General features: G+C 39.5%; 1 protein-coding gene across 12 annotated transcripts in view; it reads left to right on the top strand.

The window, feature by feature from the left end:
• LOC134823832 (centrosomal protein of 85 kDa-like) overlaps positions 1–20674 on the top strand; it is a 66568-nt gene that overhangs the window by 34051 nt on the left and 11843 nt on the right. For 9 of the 12 annotated variants that reach the window (XM_063835427.1, XM_063835424.1, XM_063835420.1 and 6 more), the window contains 4 exons: positions 3841–3955; positions 4614–4710; positions 5564–5652; positions 5818–5920. In XM_063835427.1, coding sequence (XP_063691497.1) covers positions 3841–3955; positions 4614–4710; positions 5564–5652; positions 5818–5920 — 404 coding nt within the window. Of the gene's footprint in view, positions 1–512; positions 1101–1776; positions 3074–3840; positions 3956–4613; positions 4711–5563; positions 5653–5817; positions 5921–20674 lie in introns of those variants that run through there. The other 3 variants (XM_063835429.1, XM_063835428.1, XM_063835417.1) reach the window with 3 other exon arrangements.

Raw genomic sequence — 20674 nt, 5'->3', positions numbered from 1 at the left:
CGTGAGGGTTTGAACCTCTGGAGTGGAACACGGAGTGAGCCCACCACCCCCAAACTACTGAGCCCAGAAGGCACCTCCAATCCTACCTCGACCATGGTACCCCAGCGAGACTCTCCCTTCCTTCACCAGCGCTCGCTGCTCGGCCACTTCAACGACCGTAGAAACAACCCTCACAATCTCCGGAACATCTCAGAGAACCTGAGGTCTGTAACCTCGCTCCCTTCCACACCTCACCCTCTCTCTCGTAACCGTGGGGTCCAGAACACCAACAGGTCCTCCTCCAGACTGAACCCCATGGCAGCCAGTTACCAACCTGACCACCCCTACCGTGCTAATCTAACTCACACCAACTCTCTCCCCTCCAGTGTCCCTAACTCACCCATGACCTCCTCAAACCTGTCTCTTGCTCACGTGACCTCCCGTCCCAGGTCAGTGTCGCCCCAACCTCACCAGTTACACTCTGCCCTCAGACGGAATACTTTAGACACTGTTGTGCAGGGTTTCGAGCGAGTCAGGTCTGCCTCCCCTAACCCTCTCCCCTTTGAAACGTTCGAGGACGGCTCCCACACTGACCACGTCCTCAACCAGCCCCGAGGAACTTAAACCTAATGAGGCATGTCGACTCCTCTATTTCTGAACCTCAACTATGTACGAACGAACCTTATCTCAACGTATGCTCCTACGACTCTCGACACCCGACCTCAACCTCCAGTTCCCGCGTCACCTCGCCCCAACCACTCGACTCCCCGTACCCCCGTGACCAGCTAAGCAACCCACGTGACCAGCTTAGCAACCCACGTGACCAGCTTAGCAACCCACGTGACCAGCTTAGCAACCCACGTGACCAGCTTAGCAACCCACGTGACCAGCTTAGCAACCCACGTGACCGCGTTCAGAAGAACTCATTTGAGAGCGGATACAGCTCCTCCTCCGGCTCCTCTAACTCGTGTAACTCTCGGAGAGGAGGATATGGGATAGTGAGGAGGAGGACTATAGGAGGAGGAGAGAGGGAGAGAGACAGATGCTCTACTCCTGTTGCTAGTCCACCTCCGGGAGACGGAGGGTTGGATCAGTTTGTTAAGACGAGAGAGAGAGCAGAGGTAAGTTCTTACTTATCTGGTTACCATGACAACTACATTGGTTGCAATGACAACTTTATAGTTGTCGTAATATCTGAATAATTGTACTCGACTACAGTAATTAAGGAGGTGCACAACCTTGTTTTACATAATGACAGCGGGGTTGATGTCCAATCAGCAGCCAATCTAACGAGCAGGAAGCTGTCACGTGTGCTTACTTCCTAGACTGTAGTCAACTGATCGGAATAATTTATTTATTTCACATTTGGCTTCTATCCTAGTCAAAATAAATCAGATATTAGCGCTGCTTAATTCTTACCGCCATAATTATTTTTTTCTTATATTTATGGGATTGAATCATAATTTCAATGTCAAAATCTTACACTCAATATTGTTCAGCTTCGACTTAAAACACAGTCTTTAATACCCAATATAGAGAATGTGTACTGAAAACTGTACCCGACTAGATTTTACTAATTACCACACCGCTGAAACCATCTCAAACATTCTGTTCAATGTACACATTATATTCAAGATATCGTAGGGTAATTACACCAAATCCATACACTCAAAAGTTTAACAATCCACTGCCTCACCTCCCCGGCCAATCAAAATTATCTATCAGAACCACGTGACACCACGTGACGCCCACGTGCTTTTTACAATACTCTCATGTCAGCTCTGCGCGTTGCCTGTCACGTGATCCACACAATTGCTTTGATTAACACGCTGTATTAAACCCTGTATATCGGGTACTGGTTATCTTTCTGAATTGTTTTCACGTTGCATGTCCGATGTTTCCTCGCCGCATTCCCAATCCTCTAGGACCACGACCGGTGCGGCCCACTTGGAGGCCGACTTATACATTAAGGTCACACATGACCCCTATCACTCCAATTCCTGTGTCTCCAGATGATCTTGTTCGTGGTACTCAAGCTGCTTATATAGCTGCTTATGATAACGATAGTATCAGACCTGTTAAACTCAGTCCCCATTACAAGAACCTGCTTAGTAACCCTGGTAATCACCCTAGTAATCAGCTCAGTCACCCTAGTAACCAACTTAGCAACCCACGTGACCAGCTTAGTAACCCACGTGACAAGCTTGGTAACTGCAGTAACACATCTGATAAGTCTCCCAAGTGTAACCTAAAACCTGAGTTAGTGAAATTGAAAGCTGTGACTCCCAAGGGTAATTTAAAACCCGAGATAGTGAAACTGAAAGCAGTGACTCCTGAAGCGAGAGTTTTTGAGGGTGACCAAGAAAACGGGATGAATGTGATCAAAAGAAAGCGACAGTTTGGTGGATCATTGCGGTTCAAGAGGGCTAACAGCGTGCTAGTATCTCATCCTACGGCTGATGATTCTATGCTCTCTAAGACGCGTGATGATAACGATGTAACGCGTGAGATTCCGCCGTCACGTGACAAGTCACGCAGCAACTCATATACTCGTGAGCATGCGAAGTCACGTGACTCTACGGTTGCTGATCTGAAGCGGGACAACGAGAAAATAAACAAGAAATACAATACTTCCTTCTCTAAATTCATCAGTAAAAATCTGACCTCCAAAAGCCGTTCTCTAGGCCGGCCTGATCCGTTATCTCGCAAGAACGCCAAGTTGGATGAAAAACTCAGAACACATATCAAAAACAAGACAATTTCACCCATTAAGGCCCCGACCACTGCAACATATAACGTCCCCAAATCTCTGGGTCGACCCTCTGTTCTCCCTCCAAAAGTAACTCCCTCGTTGACCAAGTCTCCCACCAGACCTCCTCAAATAACTCTACAATCCGCCGTAAAGCCTAATCTACCCTCCCCCATCATCCACTACAACCATCCCTCCTTTGATGACGTCATAAACAAGCGTGATGACGTCATAGGAAACGGAGCAGACTACACTAGAGACGATAACAACGTCACATCTTGTATTGATGACACTGTGTTGTATACTCCTATAAACCAGACCACCTTGGCCTTCCCTTCTCCACAAGTATGGTTTTAACAAAGTTTCGCTCTTTTTCTAGTCCACATATTTGTCACTTTGCCGGAAATTCAGGTTCTGGTTGAACCGCATTCCTCACACCTTAACGCCTATTGATTCCGCAACCCATTCCTCGAATATTTCCTTGTTATCCATTAGGTATTCGCAGTTATTTGCCAAGTTATACATTCATCGACACTTAGTAGGGTGATGCTAATAAGAAGTCCACATTTAAAGATAATGTAATGTCAATGACTCGGCTGTATGAGTTGCGACCACGCCTGTTTGTCAAAACTTGGCTTCGTGTTATAATGATTCCGCGCACTGAATTCCATTAGGCTTCAATTTTGATAAAATATAATATGTCCCATAAAATTAATGCTCATACCGTGGATTTAGCTAACATTTGTACGAATTTTGCGATTCAAAACGCGATTTTTAACCCAGCGCAGCGGTAGTTTTAAAATTTCTGTCAACTCCAGTTAAGTCATCTATCTGGTGTTATTAACGTATTTATCAAGTATTCTAGTTAACTAGGTGAAAATAGATGAAATCATGTGCAACAACGTGTGTTAAAGGCCTGTCAGTCTGACTTACAGTACAATGTCAGTTCATATCAGTAGTTCATACCCACTATGTTTTCTGCAAATCATTTCATACCTCAAATACAGTAGGTGGCATTTTGGTGGTATGATATTATTCAACGTCTAAGTTGATGTACAAGTATACAGGACCGATATCTAGAAAAATTTGGGGTTAAATTTTCTTTATTTCAGTCAGTAGGAAGATCAGGGGAGGGGCAGAACGGTGACGTCAGAAAGTGGGGTAGTTGCTCCAGACTGGAGTACAACGGACAACCTGGATACGGGCACTATCCAGTACCTGGACATGGTATGTAGTTGTCATGGTAACCAGTGTATTTGTCATGGTAACCAGTGTAGTTATCATGGTAACCAGTGTAGTTGTCATGGTAACCAGTGTACTTATCATGGTAACCGGTGTAGTTGTCATGGTAACCAGTGTAGTTGTCATGTTAACCAGTGTACTTATCATGGTAACCGGTGTAGTTGTCATGGTAACCAGCGAGTTGTCATGGTAACCAATGCAGTCGTCATGGTAACCAATGAGCTTGTTATCCTGACGACACTTGTGGCACTGTAGTGACTGCACGTGTCGCGCATATCGTGATGCGTCCTCTCACTCTTGCCTACAAAATTTACAGTTTGTGTTAAAAGTGTGTTAGCGGTTAGATATCTGCAGTACCTGTCATAACACTGTATAATAATGTTTAACTCCTGTTGTATCTCTTACATCAGACCTACCAGACGTGACCACGGTATATCTTAACAAGTCCTGTCCTTGGCTCCCTTGTTGTGTCCATATCCATAACCATATATATACTTTAGTGTGTGTAGTCGTTACCTTCTGTTGTCGTATCCCCGATAAACTCTTGTCATGTCATAATGATAAGAGTTCTTGTTTGTTGTTGTTGTTATGGTGACAATGAATGCTAAGAATGCTCGGAATGTGACTCTGTTTGTAATCCCAGAGAGGACGGAGGGTGACGGTGGACCAGCATCTTACCCTGAACCTTATAATAACCAGTACACAGAGCCTGCTTACAACCCCTACAACAGGAGACACAGGTTTGTTTTATTAAAAAAACAAAAAACATTAAGTCATACTGAAATATCTTTTTTTCTTGTTTTTTATCGAAAGTACTATTTTCTTTGGTGATAATTTTTGTCGCATTTTTTGCAGGGTTCAGATATAGCTTTCCTTCAATCGAATATATTGTATAGATCTTCTGAATCAATTTTATGGCGTGTAAACGAACACAAAAATGTAAGCCCAGCTTCAAGGTGTTGAATAAGTTGTCATGGTTACTTCTTACTTCTGTGGATCACAATTGAAAGAAAACTCAAAGACCAATGTTTCATTGTTCGTACGTGTACTTTACTTTGAACGGATATATCTTTAACAGTTAATACCGGGCTCCTTTCTTAATGACTTAGGTAAATTCAGCGATTATCTAACGAGAATCGATCTTGTTTTACTCTGATGTCTGTGGGAATTTTCTGACGATACTGGCATAATTTTTAACATTGCTAATAGTTAAAATTCCTGCAATGTAGGTTATACTATATGTCACTACACGACTTGACTGACGTAGAGAGCGCTGTGTGCAAGCTTGAGGACCATTTCAAGAAAATGACCGATACTGACCGACTGACCGACAAAATAACGGACAGACCGACAGTTAAAAGTACTGGTCGCCATGACAACTATACTGGTCGTCTGACCAATGACCGTGCTAACTTACTTTCCGAGTAATGAACAGAATGAACAGACCATTTAATATGCTATTTCCGGTTCGTGATTATAATGAAATATGACGGACCGTTCCTTGTACCAGGCGTTAACTGCCAATTAACTAATTAATTACAGCTGTTAATTATCAATTAACTAATTAAGTATCTAATAAGGTTATGATTTCAGCTCGAGTAAGATGAGCAGTCATAGTAATAACTCTGACGAAGTTATTCTCGCACAGAAAGCAGAGTTAGAAGAGAAAAACAGAGTTATCGGTACGAATTATCCTTTAATCTCTCATATTGTAAATTACGATAAATCTTAACCTACTCAATATCTGTTGATACTTTTGTTTTTCTGTAGTTCAGTTTATAGGTTTGGCTATGAAACTTGAGACTTGTTTCCTTATTATATATATTATATATATCCTTGTTTCTCAGAATCGTTAAAAATGAGGATGACTGACGGAGACTCTAAATTAACTGAACGTGCTTATTCCGATAAATCGGGGGAACATGGTGCAGTAGCAGAAAGCCTTGATAGGTATGTGTTGTCATATAACTTGTGTAGTTGTCATGGTAACTTGTGTAGTTGTCATGGTAACTATTGTAGTTGTCATGGTTACTAGTGCAGTTGTCATGGTAACCCGTGTAGTTGTCATGGTAACCAGTGTAGTTGTCATGGTTACCAGTGTATTTTTCATGTAGTTGCTATGAAAATATCATTGTTTTTATCCTTGGTCCCCAACTTGAAGAATATTTTGCCGGTTTAATTACTAGCTCCGAGTTTTATCTCTAGTAATTAAGAAGACTTATGATTAGTACTGATCAACAATTAACACACCTAATTAAAGTGCAGTATTATAGTTACCCAGGGTAATCAAGGAATAAACTACCTGGAGATATTTATAGATAATTATATCTCCGTCAATCTGGGTGATAGGTTTATGGTATGATCGGTATGCCCGCCCCCTGCTATTTATTACAAATAGCTGATCTCAGTTCGATGATTATATTGTCCGCTTAGACCAGCTGTGACGAGGACCTGTTCAGTGTTCCCTGTCACACTACGGCACAGGTCTACTGTTCAAACTAGTGTAGTTGTCATGGTAACCAGTGTAGCTGTGACGAGGAGGTGTTCCCTGTCAGACTACGGCACTTATTAAGCACTGGTCTCAGTAGGTCTACTGTTCAAACACACCTTATTAGCAAAAGTTTCGTCACCTAACTATCCATATTAGCATATCTGGTATCGAGTACTGGCAGGTTAAGGGGGCAGAGGGGGGGGGGGGGCTGAAGTTACCTTAAGGGGGCAGGGGGGGCCTGAAGTTACCTTAAGGGGGCAGGGGGGCCTGAATTTACCTTAAGGGGGCAGGGGGGGGGGCTGAAGTTACCTTAAGGGGGCCGGGGGGGGTCTTCATCAAAATTCTCTCGAAATTGATTTTATAGTTGTTTTTGATAGAGGGGAGTGATATCTATCAGCTACTTTTAGTCCCATGGAAAAATATTGTTCCTAGCCGAAATTATCGCTGGTCAAAGGTCAGCGCTCATGTGTAATTGTATTGCGCGAGTGATTTTCAATCGCGCGTCCTGAAAATCGAGTCTAAAAATCTATCTTCTCCTACATTTTTTGAGCAATCACCCTGAAACTTTCAGGATATGTTCTAAGGATCATTTAGAAGAGAAGTATCGAGCCGAATTTTGAGATAGGCCTCAGAAAATTTTTAATTCGATTTTGAAAATCTTGGACCTCATTTTTTGACGATTTTTCCAGGTCCAAGATTTTCAAAATCGATTTAAAAATTTTCTGAGGCCTATCTCAAAATTCGGCTCGATACTTCTCTTCTAAATGATCCCTAGAACATATCCTGAAAGTTTCAGGGTGTTTGCTCAAAAAATGTAGGAGAAGATAGATTTTTAGACTCGATTTTCAGGACGCGCGATTGAAAATCGCTCGCGCAATACAATTACACATGAGCGCTGACCTTTGACCAGCGATAACTTCGGCTAGGAACAATATTTTTCCATGGGACCAAAAGCAGCTGATAGATATCACTCCCCTCTATCAGAAACAATTATAAAATCAATTTCGAGATAATTTTGATGAAGACCCCCCCCCGGCCCCCTTAAGGGGGCAGGGGGCATGAAGTTACCTTAAGGGGGCAGGGGGGCCTGAAGTTACCTTAAGGGGGCAGGGGGGGGGGGGGCTAAAGTTACCTTAACCTACTTATGATGGTCCCCCACTGAACTGACTACGCCTTGTTGGATATAAACTGCACTGTTATCTCCCAGCTACAAGCTTTACTTCTTTCCTGGTTAACTGGAAACTGTGATCAGGAGATCTGCAAACATTGTGAATTATCTGGTTTATAATTGAGTCCATGAACATTGAACATAGAACATAGAACATTGAACATTGAACATTGAACATTGAACATTGAACATTGAATATAGAACGTTGAACATTGAACATTGAACATTGAACATTGAACATTGAATATAGAACGTTGAACATTGAACATTGAACATTGAACATTGAACATTGAACATTGAATATAGAACGTTGAACATTGAACATTGAACATTGAACATTGAACATTGAACATTGAACATTGAACATGGAACATTGAACATTAAACATTGCTAACGTTCAGAGGTTAATTGTTCATGTTTACTGATACATAGTCTAGATCCCAGATCACTAGTTCTGTATTATACATAAGAAGACTTGTAAATCAGACGCTCTGCGTGTCACGTGCCATTATGTCACGTGTCACGTGTCATTGGTCTACTATCTGACTGTTGTCATGGTAGTGGTAGCTAGCAGATAATACAGCCCGCTGTAGTCCAGATTATAGAATACACATTATAACAGTGTATTCTAATCAGCTCTCTACTTTTACTGAACCACCCGCCGCTTCATACCAGAAAGCAGAACCTTGTTTTAAACCTTGTTTTAAACCTTGTTTTAAACCTTGTTTTAAACCTTCAGTGGTAGTAGTAGTCGTAGTAGAGGTTTAGGTTTGTGCGTTATGATGCATTCTTGTTAACTGATTTATTTGAATGATTTATAGCTAGTAATGATTTAATATTGTTTACTAATTTATAAATTTGTATAGCTATAAATAGTTAGTGGTTATTTACTCTTGTTTACTAATTTTAAGCTAGTCATGATTTATTCTTGCCCACAGTTTGGTTATTTTCTTGTGACGTTTTGTTGATATTTATAGATCCCTTGACACCGAATGAACTGTCAATACCCCACAATGTATAGTGGGTATGTGTAGACGTGAGTATACAGCAGTGCGGGGTATGTGTTCCACTAGCTCACATGTCACAATATAGAGTGGTCACGTTATTTACGGGTTAGTATATTGTGCTGTAAGGAGATTATGAACCCTCTATAATGCATTAGATTCGAAAGTTAAGATCATAAAACTCTCTAAAGTTCCTCAAAATATAAACTAGTATAAACTAGTGTTTTTACTTTTTGCTGCTGTTTCATTTTAAACAAACTAAGATCATCAATGAATCTGCATAAGCATAGTTACATAGTTACTAGTCCCCTATATATTATATGTAATACCTAAAGCTGACCACAGGTAGTCAGATAAAAGATTGAGATAGACAATACTGACAATTAGCTGCAGTTAATTACAGTCAATTACAGATAATTACAGCAGTTGAGAGTCTACAGCCCTCTTACTTGGTCTGCAACCACGTTAGTAGCCATGGTAACCACGTTAATCACCATGGTAACCAGTCTTCTAGCACGTGATTTCCCACGGTGCGTCACAGTTACGATAATGTGTCTTTTTAACAAAACACCTGCAGCTACTTTCTCACCCCTCCTGTTGTATTACGCTAGCTCTCCTAGACACTGTATCATGCATTTGAGCGGTAATTAGTTAATTGAGTGGTAATTAGTTAATTGAGTGGTAATCGCTCGTTAATCACTTGTTAGTCACTTGTTCACTGTCTCCTGTGCTGAAACTTGTGGGTTGGGCAAGATCCTCTTGGTTGCGTGTCTTATAATTCGTATTATTAACTTATTTTATCACTACCGGCGCTTTACCGGCGCTATACCGGCTCAGGACCGGCGCTATACCGGCTCAGGACCGGCGCTCTTCCGGCGCAGGACCGGCGCTCTTCCGGCGCAGGACCGGCGCTCTTCCGGCACAGGACCGGCGTTATACCGGCGCTGTACCGGCGCTGTACCGGCAGTGGTATCCGCTCGTACCACCGTTTACGATACATACAAGAGTTCAGAGACATATCATGTATAACTGTACGTGTGCTATGCGCACGTGTCTACAAGTTATGTGCATGTAGTTACAAGTTATGCGCATGTAATTACAGGTCTATACTAATGTGAAAGGCGTGGTAAACACGCAGCTACGTCATAACTCCGTTTATGTGTGTGTACTTAGGTGTGAGTATTGACTTGTACGTGGTTACTGAAGTTTGGAACCTGGACGTTTTCCAACCCAAAAAAACACACACGGCCAGAGTTAATTTCTGAGTTGGCATTGTTATTTATTTGATTTCTGTTTAATTTCTGTTTTTTTCTGTTAACATTTTTTTTACTTCATTGCAGCCGTCGCGTGTGTTGTTCAATCTTTAAAATATTTCAATCAGATGCCAATGGGGGTGATGCAACGTCAATTAATGTCAGTATTCCATAAAAACCCCAAACTGACATTGACATTAATTGACATTAATTGACATTAATTGACATTAATTGACATTAATTGACATTAATTGACATTAATTGACATTAATTGACATTAATTGACATTAATTTGTCTTGAAATTTGAGATTATCATTATTCGATAAATATTCAAGATATTCACGTCTATGTAAGTTAGACCGGTTCCAAAAAACAAAATGTCCTTGAATAATTATGAGTATGTTCTTATCTGTTGATCCTTAGGTTCAAAGACCACCAAAAAAAATGTCAGCTTCCAACTCTTCCATCTTCGGTCCCCACCGGCCACGCCCATATTTTATTGGTTTCTTATACAGGTAAAATATCTAGAATCGGCTTTTTTAGTATGAAGGAGTAATGTTAACTGTTTAAGATTCGTTATTCAAATATAAATGTCATGAAGGCATTTCGTTTAATGTGGGTTTTAAGTTCTGATGATGTTGAGAACCACGCCCTTGGATGGCCACGCCCATTTAAGAAAATTAAATTTTGGAAAACCGTATTATTTTAGTTTTATTGTTTAATGATCTTAATTTTTTTCACATTTCACATTTCCATATGTGATAGTAGTGAATAAATTGATGATATAAACGTTCTAAAGTGCTAAAAATATGGTAGAACTACATAATCTCTGGTCGAAAAATATCGTGTCAATTAATGTCAGTATTCCATAATTTTGCAAAACTGACATTGACATTAATTGACATTAATTGATATTAATTGACATTAATTGACATTAATTGACATTAATTGACGTTGCATCACCCCCATGCCAATAAATATGATAGTATTTATATAACTTAAATAATGCTATTTATATAACTTACATAATGATACTATATATATAACTTAAATAATGCGTTACGTGAGACGTGTCACAATACCTTAACAGCCTGAGTATGCCACGTTTTAATTCGGCAGCCCAAAGAAACATTAATACTGGAAAATAAATTGTGGCCGCCGTCTTATGAATGGTATCTCTTCGTTCACTTACATCTTTGTAGCTATAATTTGAAGCAGCGACCTCAAATTGCGGTTAACTTAGAGCGCTTGAAACGCAGCTGTTTCTATCTCGTTAACGTACGATCTGAGTTAAAAGCACTCTAGTTACCGATCGCTGTGTTTTTCCATCTTTTTAACCGTGGTGAAAGTTAATATATATTCAGGTATCCCGTGATAATTAACTTGTGAGCGTGCATGAGTTTTACAGAATATTCTTTAAATACTCCTTCCAACCAAGCAGCTATAAATAGGACCTGCATATATTTTGAGATGTAGAGATATTTATAGCCTGCTCTGCTGTGTAGAATATATAATATCGGTGTTTTTACTTTGTTCGTCCGCTTCTTCTAACAGCTTTTCTTATCGAGCTCTCTCTCTCTCTCTCTCTCTCTCTCTCTCTCTCTCTCTCTCTCTCTCTCTCTCTCTCTCTCTCTCTCTCTCTCTCTCTCTCTCTCTCTCTCTCTCTCTCTCTCTCTCTCTCTCTCTCTCTCTCTCACACTCTCTCTCTCTCTCTCTCTCTCTCTCTCTCTCTCTCTCTCTCTCTCTCTCTCTCTCTCTCTCTCTCTCTCTCTCTCTCTCTCTCTCTCTCTCTCTCTCTCTCTCTCTCCTCTCTCTCTCTCTCTCTCTCTCTCTCTCTCTCTCTCTCTCTCTCTCTCTCTCTCTCTCTCTCTCTCTCTCTCTCTCTCTCTCTCTCTCTCTCTCTCTCTCTCTCTCTCTCTCTCTCTCTTCTCTCTCTCTCTCTCTCTCTCTCTCTCTCTCTCTCTCTCTCTCTCTCTCTCTCTCTCTCTCTCTCTCTCTCTCTCCACTCTCTCTGGAAACTGTATATTTCTTTACATATTTTACCAACTTTCATTCGTTAGTATGGTGTTTTTCTGGTCATTGTCAACGGTTTCACATAAAAAACGATCTGGAAATCTTGCAATTATGAACCCAGCTGTTCTAATAAATGATTTGTAATTTGTAATTTAATAACCTCTCACACTCTCTCACTCTCTCTCTCTCTCTCTCTCTCTCTCTCTCTCTCTCTCTCTCTCTCTCTCTCTCTCTCTCTCTCTCTCTCTCTCTCTCTCTCTCTCCTCTCTCTCCTCTCTCTCTCTCTCTCTCTCTCTCTCTCTCTCTCTCTCTCTCTCTCTCTCTCTCTCTCTCTCTCTCTCTCTCTCTCTCTCTCTCTCTCTCTCTCTCTCTCTCTCTCTCTCTCTCTCTCTCTCTCTCTCTCTCTCTCCTCCTCTCTCTCTCTCTCTCTCTCTCTCTCTCTCTCTCTCTCTCTCTCTCTCTCTCTCTCTCTCTCTCTCTCTCTCTCTCTCTCTCTCTCTCTCTCTCTCTCTCTGGAAACTGTATATTTCTTTACATATTTTACCAACTCTCATTCGTTAGTATGCTGTTTTTCTGGTCATTGTCAACGGTTTCACATAAAAACGATCTGGAAATCTTGCAATTATGAACCCAGCTGTTCTAATAAATGATTTGTAATTTGTAATTTAATAACCGTTTATTTGTAATTTATAATAAATTCAGCTCCTCCCCTATTACTCTGAAAGCATATAATATAATAGCAGATGAGATCCACCCTCTTATAAATTGTAACGTCCGGAGCATAATGAACGATGGAGTGATGGGGAGCATGCTTTTACTTGGAATTCAAAACGTGCTGCACGTGACCAATCCCTGCCCACGTGCAATTAAGTAACGTGAGTGCTAGAATAAGTGGTGAATATCAAGTCCGGAAACTGGGATGTGATTGCAATATTACTTAGTTACTTGCCTCTCGTAGTAATGTTTGCTTTTATTTCTCACTTGCGCAATTATTTAGTGATTACTATTTTAAGCTTGTAAGCTTCAGTTTATCATCCCATCCGTATTCCGTATAGTAAAATAATATGACAATAATATAGGGAATATAATATATAAGATGTTATTTTTTAAAGGGGGATCTAAAGGGGGAAGCCCAAGAATTTCTTCTGTATTAACACGGCCCCGTAGGGCAAGTGTTGAAACATATTCGAACAAAGCTATTAAAGTATTAAAGCCATATTCAACAAAGGCTAAAGTGTTCTATCGTTTTATATTTAATACTTTGTTTTATTTCCTTTTATGCTTCAAGTCTTGACACTTGCAGTTGAATTGCATTTATTTTCAATTTTTCTAACGTATTTGCTTTGTATGTGACAATATCATCACTTTTCTTTGATTTGTGCTGAGATAACCAGAACTCAGTATTTTAAATCTCGTTAAACAACACAGCACTATATTCTAATGAACCACCAAAGATGGAGTCCTAGGGATTAGAGTGCACTAATGAACATTACCCACAAAGATAGAGTCCTTAAATAGAGATGATAATTTGATTGAAGTTTTGTAAGCTCTGTTGTATAATAGAACTAGACTACCTCCTTTGAAATAGCCCAATCTGGTTCATTGCATCATTTTACCATAGCGTGTTTTTGTGATGATCTGATTAAATTATAACTACCGATATAATTGCAAATATCACCTCACCTTTGCACACTTCATTATCCATCGTTACTTTTCCTTTTGCCTCTCTGGAGACGGTAAATAATTAATGTAGTTTACGGTTATCTCGTGATTGATCCTTCGTTTAGTTTTTACTGTAGTACTGTGGAGCTTTCCGATGCCGAAAAATGTTTGGTTGTATTTTGGGAGTTGGGACGATCGACTTTGGGTTAGGAATCGCATTTTGATGAATACAATGTATATAAGTACAGTTCTATATAATATACTAAAAACCCGCTAGTCAAAAGCTTTGTTCGAGGACATTTTTAAATCAGTTATGTTTCACTTTCTTTTCGACGTCTAGCTCTGTTATACTGTAGAAAGTATGGATTTTATTTGACAATGACGACAAAGTTGTTATAGCTTTATAGTATTTGGATTCTCTAAACGATACTTTCTACCGCATCGAAAAATATCGATCACAACTAAAGTTATGAATATTCATAGCGTGAGCCTAAATGTGAGGCATAGTCATGACGTATCATTATAAAGCATGGCAACGTGCGTTGCTAATCTGTTCTTGCTCGCGCACGTGCAATCTCGTGATGTTGCTAAGCAACGACGCAGTTAACCTTTGCTAAAATAACGCCATCATTCTAACTTTTATTTTACCTCACTTCCGACGTTAATTATAAAAAAATCTAAATTCTAAGAATGCTATATTCTATTCCTATCCCTTTTTACAACCCAGCTAAAAATTGCGAGGTTCCAACTCCATTTGCGAGCTGAAATTGGTCACGCCAGAAGGTCGGTTTTTGGTAAATTTCCATTTTTTTTGTCCCCGTTGCCCCGACTTTGTCAAGTTTAAAATATAGTATAGATATAAGCTTAAGAACAGGGTTTTGTTATATAGGCTTAAGATGAGGGCTTTGGAGCTCTTTATAATTATATAGGTTAGTGACCTCTCTAAATACTGGAGACTGGTGTCTCTGTTATAGGATCAAACAGATCCGTAGCCAAGGGTGGGGTGCCAAGGTGTTGGGACTGGTTTTCCTCATTATCGTTTTACATTTTACAGGTTCTTTGACAATTTGGGTAATCATTCTGTTACGGCATATACCGCTTTGCTGTTTATCTTATTACGGTTCTAAATGAGGTGAGAGCTCAGTCTCCGGGAGGTAGGTTTAGGTTTAGGTTGACATATCGGCCCCCTAGAGAGAGAGAGAGAGAGAGAAAGAGAGAAAGAGAGAGAAAAAGAGAGGGCTCCTTTACTTTAAAAACTTACCCCGTCCCAGTAATAGTATGGGTTATGAATAGTCACTAATCGCGTGCTCTTAGTTCTAGATGTCATTATAAGACCTCCCTTTGGGCCTTTAGGAGCTAAGTGTTACTCTGTGCTTTGGTCATGATCTTGAGGGAGCTGCCGTCTATAATTATCGGCTAATTGCCAATAATTGGTCAACGACTCAATTAGCGGGTGTCAATTACAGGGTGTCACCTTTCTGCTCACGATCTTGTAAAGGTTACTTTATAGGCTCCATGTCCTAGCTTCTCTGACAGAATAACCCATCTTCTCGGCTTGCTTGCCGCATTTTGTCGCACCATTTGCCGCACTTTATCGCACCATTTGCCGTATTTTATTGCACTGTTTGCCGCATTTTATCGCACCATTTGCTGCATTTTATTGCACCATTTGCCGCATTTTATTGCACTGTTTGCCGCATTTTATCTCATAATTTGCCGCATTTTGTCGCACCGTTTGCTGCATTTTATCGCATCATTTGCCGCATTTTGTCGCACCGTTTGCGTATAATCGCATTGTCCTGCTGATACACTATGGGTTACAATAGCAGTGCAATCGCAAAATGTGAAACTGCCTTGTGATTCTACAGTTGATGACTATTCGATTAAACGCGTATATAATGGGTATACTGTGTGTTGATCGTAGGAGCACCACGTGCTACTGCTGTTTCTACCATGTTCCCCGAGCAGCGTGTACTGTGCGTACTGTGCGGTAATTTGTGCGGTAATGCTGCTGAGTTTCTAGTTGTGTGAACTTTATAATTTGCTGATGTGTAATGGTTACCTGTGGTTAAATGATGGTTGATAGTAAATTACCAGCTAATGTCTGATTTCTACGTTTAAGCTGTGTGGTTACTGGTTCATCATTTCCTTCTGTCAGATTTTATTCGTCACTCGCGACTAACCGAAGATAATACTCGATTATATAGGGCTGCTCTTCATCACGCTTTTAATTATGAGCTCTTGAGAATCAAAGAGTTTTTCTTTAAAGCCTTTATATGTTGTCATGGCAACGGTTATAAAAGCAAAGCAAGCTATCGCCCATCAAGTAATTACTGTAACGGCCAACGATTTCTCCAACATCTCTTTAATGGTCTCTGTTAAAAGGACGCTTATAACGCCAGTCCTCGGCGATTACAAAGGTCACGTGACTCTCGAAGAGACCCTGTCACATGTGAACAAGACCTCTGCTTGACTCCCTCAGTAATAGTTTTTGCCGTTAAGAATATTAAGGAATCCCAGGAATCTCGTTGATAAGATATGAGGAGCTGAAATGATGACACGTGTCTCCTAAACCGAGATAAGAAGCAGTAAGATTACTCCATTTCTCTCACATCTGTCTCTCATTGTGATATGACCTTGACAACATTCCGTTTAGTTTTTTGTTCTAGAATTTTTTATTTGCCTGGAATGGAGCCCGATGGTTGCTTGCGGAGGATTGCTGGAAGTCGTGGAGTTGGAGGATTGAGCTCCAGCATTTGCAGCGATTTTAGTAGACATATTTCGGACTTTCAAGCATTTTCTAGGATCTAAGTATGCCTGTGTCGTACTTTCAAGCATATTCTAGGATTTAGTATGCCTGTGTCGTACTTTCAGGCATTTCTAAGGGTTTAAGTCATTGTATGTAGGATTTTTTTTTCATCACGGAGTTGTGGAGAAACCATATTATGATGATTTGAAATGTCTTTACAGTATGGGCCCAGAAAATAATGAAAATTAAAAAATTTTATATTATGCAACGCAAAATTTTTGAGTAATATTAGGAACATATCATTTTAAAAGACCTGGTTGTACTGCTTACGTCAGGATGGTCTAATACCCAACAACAAGTCAAAACAACTGAGCAACTGCAGGCTGATTAATAAGCATAATAAACATTGCCAGGTTGCATAATTTAAAGATTTGTTTAGCTCATCTCGGACCACTCATCACATCAGTATTACGAACAATAGTGTTTAAATCCTTAACCTTGCAGAGCTCTGGAGTCCCAATACAACTCCCTAATTCCCTCATTAATTATCTAATTGACTTTTATGTAGCAGTGGGAGGATAGGGTCACGTGCTCTTGACTACAAGGTATCAGTTTGCATGTGTGTCCATAGTTCCGTACAATTGTTTTATGACCACGATATGTTGTAAGATGTTGAACCCTGGTTCTATTTCAATATTTAAAGCCAGACGATATATTCTATATTATATATTATAATATACAATATATCGATAATATATATCATGATATCATAGTATAGATATATCGGTTGCTATTTTACTGACACCGCCATCTCGACTTTATCTTGCATTAACCAATTCTAAGCGTCCGAAGGACGGGCTTTCTGCAAATATTCACACCCAGCCCGCACCAATAATACAATAACTAAATCCGGAGATATGTGCGAGGTATTAATAATTCCCATGCTCTGCCCACACACCACATCACACTGTACCACACTAGTTCACACCAGCCGTATAATAACCGTGTCATTAATTAATTAATTAATTAATCATCTATTCGTCCAATTAACCTTGTTGTAACGATGACCTCAGAACGTGTCTTGTGACGTCACTGTCTAAGATTTACTTCATTGTTTGGCATCTAACATACCGAGCGTGCATGTCACAATACACTTACTGGGCAGCTCAGCTTTTGTTGGCGTCATTTCCGTTGGATAATATTAGAGTATTTCCAAGAATTTGGGTATTGTTGGTTTTGAGCCGGATATATATCCAGTCGCTATCGTTTGTTCTTGACGTTGTTTCTGTGAGTGACAGCCGTTTATTTTATCTTTAAATTTTGAAAATATTCTGAAAAACACGTACTAATCGTACGATAATCGTTAACACACGTTTTTTAATCTATCGTCGCTTGTTATTTTCTTCACAAATATAATCTACACATTTTCCCCCGTGTTCAACAGTGACTAACGATTTTCAGTTGTCATTTCCTGTAACCACAACGATTTAAACATGGTTTAAAAAGACAACCATCGGTTAATGGTATACTCACAACGTGAATAATATAATTATGATAAACATTTCTCGCATCATCAGCAATCAGCATAATATATTTTGTATCAGCGGCATTTTATTATCAGTCTGTTTCCTCAGCTTGACTTTTGTCCGTGTTTAAAACACATGTTTCTGTCTCCTACAGTAGTTTTACGTACGTTGCTGTAGTAAGCATATTATCTAATACGAACAATGAACATAGTTTAATACGGATGCTACATTTCGTAACAGGTCGATAAGTACGCGAAAGCTTAAAACTTCCATTTTTTCTTTATTTGTTGTTTTATTTGTTTTATTCGTTTAATGTTAGTGTCGATTGTCTTGCTGAAATCTTGTCCTTATAGCTAGCTAAGTGTGCGTCTCTTTTTAAAGTTTAACTAGCTTTAGATAAACTAACCACAATTTTCATAATTAAGTCTGGAAATGCACTCTTTAATAAGAATGCTTGTATTTTAATTTGTCATCATGAACTTCTAAATTTCCCTGCTAATTTATTACTTTGACATGCGAGTTAATTGATGACCCCCAATTTCATTTATCAAAATCTTTTTTATTGCAGCCGACCAAAAATAACCGCAGTTGTTCCACGGAAAGGCAAAAAATTACAATATCTTCTCTGATTGGTTGGTTTGAATCACGTGACAAAGATACAGCTCTCTGATTGGCTAGCTTGATCAGAGTACACATGGTGGCTTGATTGACAGTTTATTCTGGGTAATTGTTAATTACCACATGTAACGAGAGATAATGGCTATGTTGTATAGTTCAGTGTGTTTAACAGCTGGCTTGAGTTTGTCATAAAGTTTAACTTATTTTCAATGACCGGCTTATTATTTTATATTAATCTTAAGTATAATCTTCACCTCCCCGCCACTATACACTTATTGTTGTGGTGTGTACGTAACAAATCATTTATTTTAATGGTAACCATAACTGTACCTTCAAAAGGAAAGATGCTTAATAATTATACATGATTATACATAATTATACATAATTATGCTAAATAATTACTCCTATTTAGCTATTTATACGCCTCGATCTGTTATGTGGAGGGTTGTAACTTTCAAATAGATAGTAGAATAACAGTGTTAGTTTGTGACAAAAGGTAGTTATGAACTAGGCATAATAAAGTACAACAGTATAAGTATGCAGAGCACATTATATATCATACCACATACCACAAGATTAGCTAATAATGATATAGTTATAAAGTATTACACATAATAAACATCTATACTAATAATCCCAATAAATGTGTGGGTACGGGTGGGTATGTGTGTATGTGTGTATATGTGTATGCGGGAAATTTCCGAGCGGCTTACTCAAGAAAACGGTTAAAGTTATGGGACTGGTTTTTTCGGTATAGTTTCGACAAAACTCTGACGAAGCCAATAAGCAAATTGTTTTTAAATCGGCCGGTGGTAAGTGGTTTAATTGGTGGTTTTGTATCTCAAATGTGACATAAAATTGCTCACTTTTTCTCCCTCCTCGCTCTCTCTCCCATTGCAGCATATGCAGCGTTGGTACATGAATCATAAATAGGTTATTTGGCAGTGTATCTGCAGCCGTAGGTAAGGTTCACTGTCATGTAATACTATAAGAGTATAAGCTTATTAGGGGGGGGGGGGGGGCACTCATTGCGGTCTGTTTGGACTATAGAGAGAGAGAGAGAGAGTTCATACTAAAAGATGTTAAATTGGATAAGCAATGAAACGGCATCAAGTAGGTGATATCTTTGTAAATAAAATTACATCTCTAGCCTAAAAAAAAGGAACATGGTTAGAAACATTTAGTTCATACTTCCATACGACAATATAATGCGTGTTTTCGAATATAATAGGCGGGATTATACTTTTGGATTTCAACTGCGATAGTGAAGTCCCGGCTGTAGAGCTGTAGGAACGGGTTACACTAGTAATACACATAATATAATAGGATTTTATAACATAACTTCATACTCAGCAGTCTAGACTATGTGTCCTGAAATTATACCAACAATTTATCAAGCTCTGTATTCACGCGATGCATTTATTGTTGGTACGAGTTGATATTGAGATATTGGTTGTTTGTTGGTTTGCCAGATAACGTCAGTCAGAACCAACTGATTTCAGGACAAATAAATTTCAGTAAGTACTGTACTGTAAGTTATAAAGGTCAAGAGTAGGAGGTTATGAGGAGGTTAATAGTAGTATAACTACGTACGTACCGGTACCACTAAGGCCGGTAGGCCTTAGTGGTACAATGCTGCAGAAAGGTACAGTGCCGCAAAAAGATACGGTGCGGCAAAAAGATACAGTGCCGCAGATAGGTACAATGCCGACCGGCTAATAGCCGTTTGATAGCCGTCGGCATTGAACCTATTTGCCTACCACTACTATTAAGGTTATTAGCAGTTTCACATGTGTTGTTACACGCGCTACTTGCCGTTATATCTATAGCTGCGTACGTGTTTTTGTGGTTAACCTGCTGGCCTGAATCCATGTACACTTGTCAAGCTTTATAATGACCGTTTACAATGACCGTTTATAAATATAATGACTGTTTCATTGTTCTACTTATACAAACTATAGTCTTCGTGGCAAAAGTTGTAAAAGAAGCTGTGCTCAACGTTCAATGAGTTAGATTCTGAGCTTCTTATTGGATGACATAACGTACAGCCTGGATGTTAAATTTAAACCTGTTAATAAATCTCATTAAGATGAACGTGACGAAGGTCTTTAATTTTTGATTACAGCGCTCTGATTGGTCGGTTTCTGTCACATGACTTACATACAGCTCTCTGATTGGTCGATGTATCTCACGTGGTGTATGGCGTAATGGTCTATTCC

The sequence above is a fragment of the Bolinopsis microptera genome, chromosome 12 (assembly GCF_026151205.1).
Source record: "Bolinopsis microptera isolate Bmic1 chromosome 12, MBARI_Bmic_1.0, whole genome shotgun sequence".
In the NCBI taxonomy this organism is placed as follows: Eukaryota; Metazoa; Ctenophora; class Tentaculata; order Lobata; family Bolinopsidae; genus Bolinopsis; species Bolinopsis microptera.
Note: the sequence above shows the minus strand (reverse complement) of the source record. Positions and strands in the feature narration are given on the sequence as shown.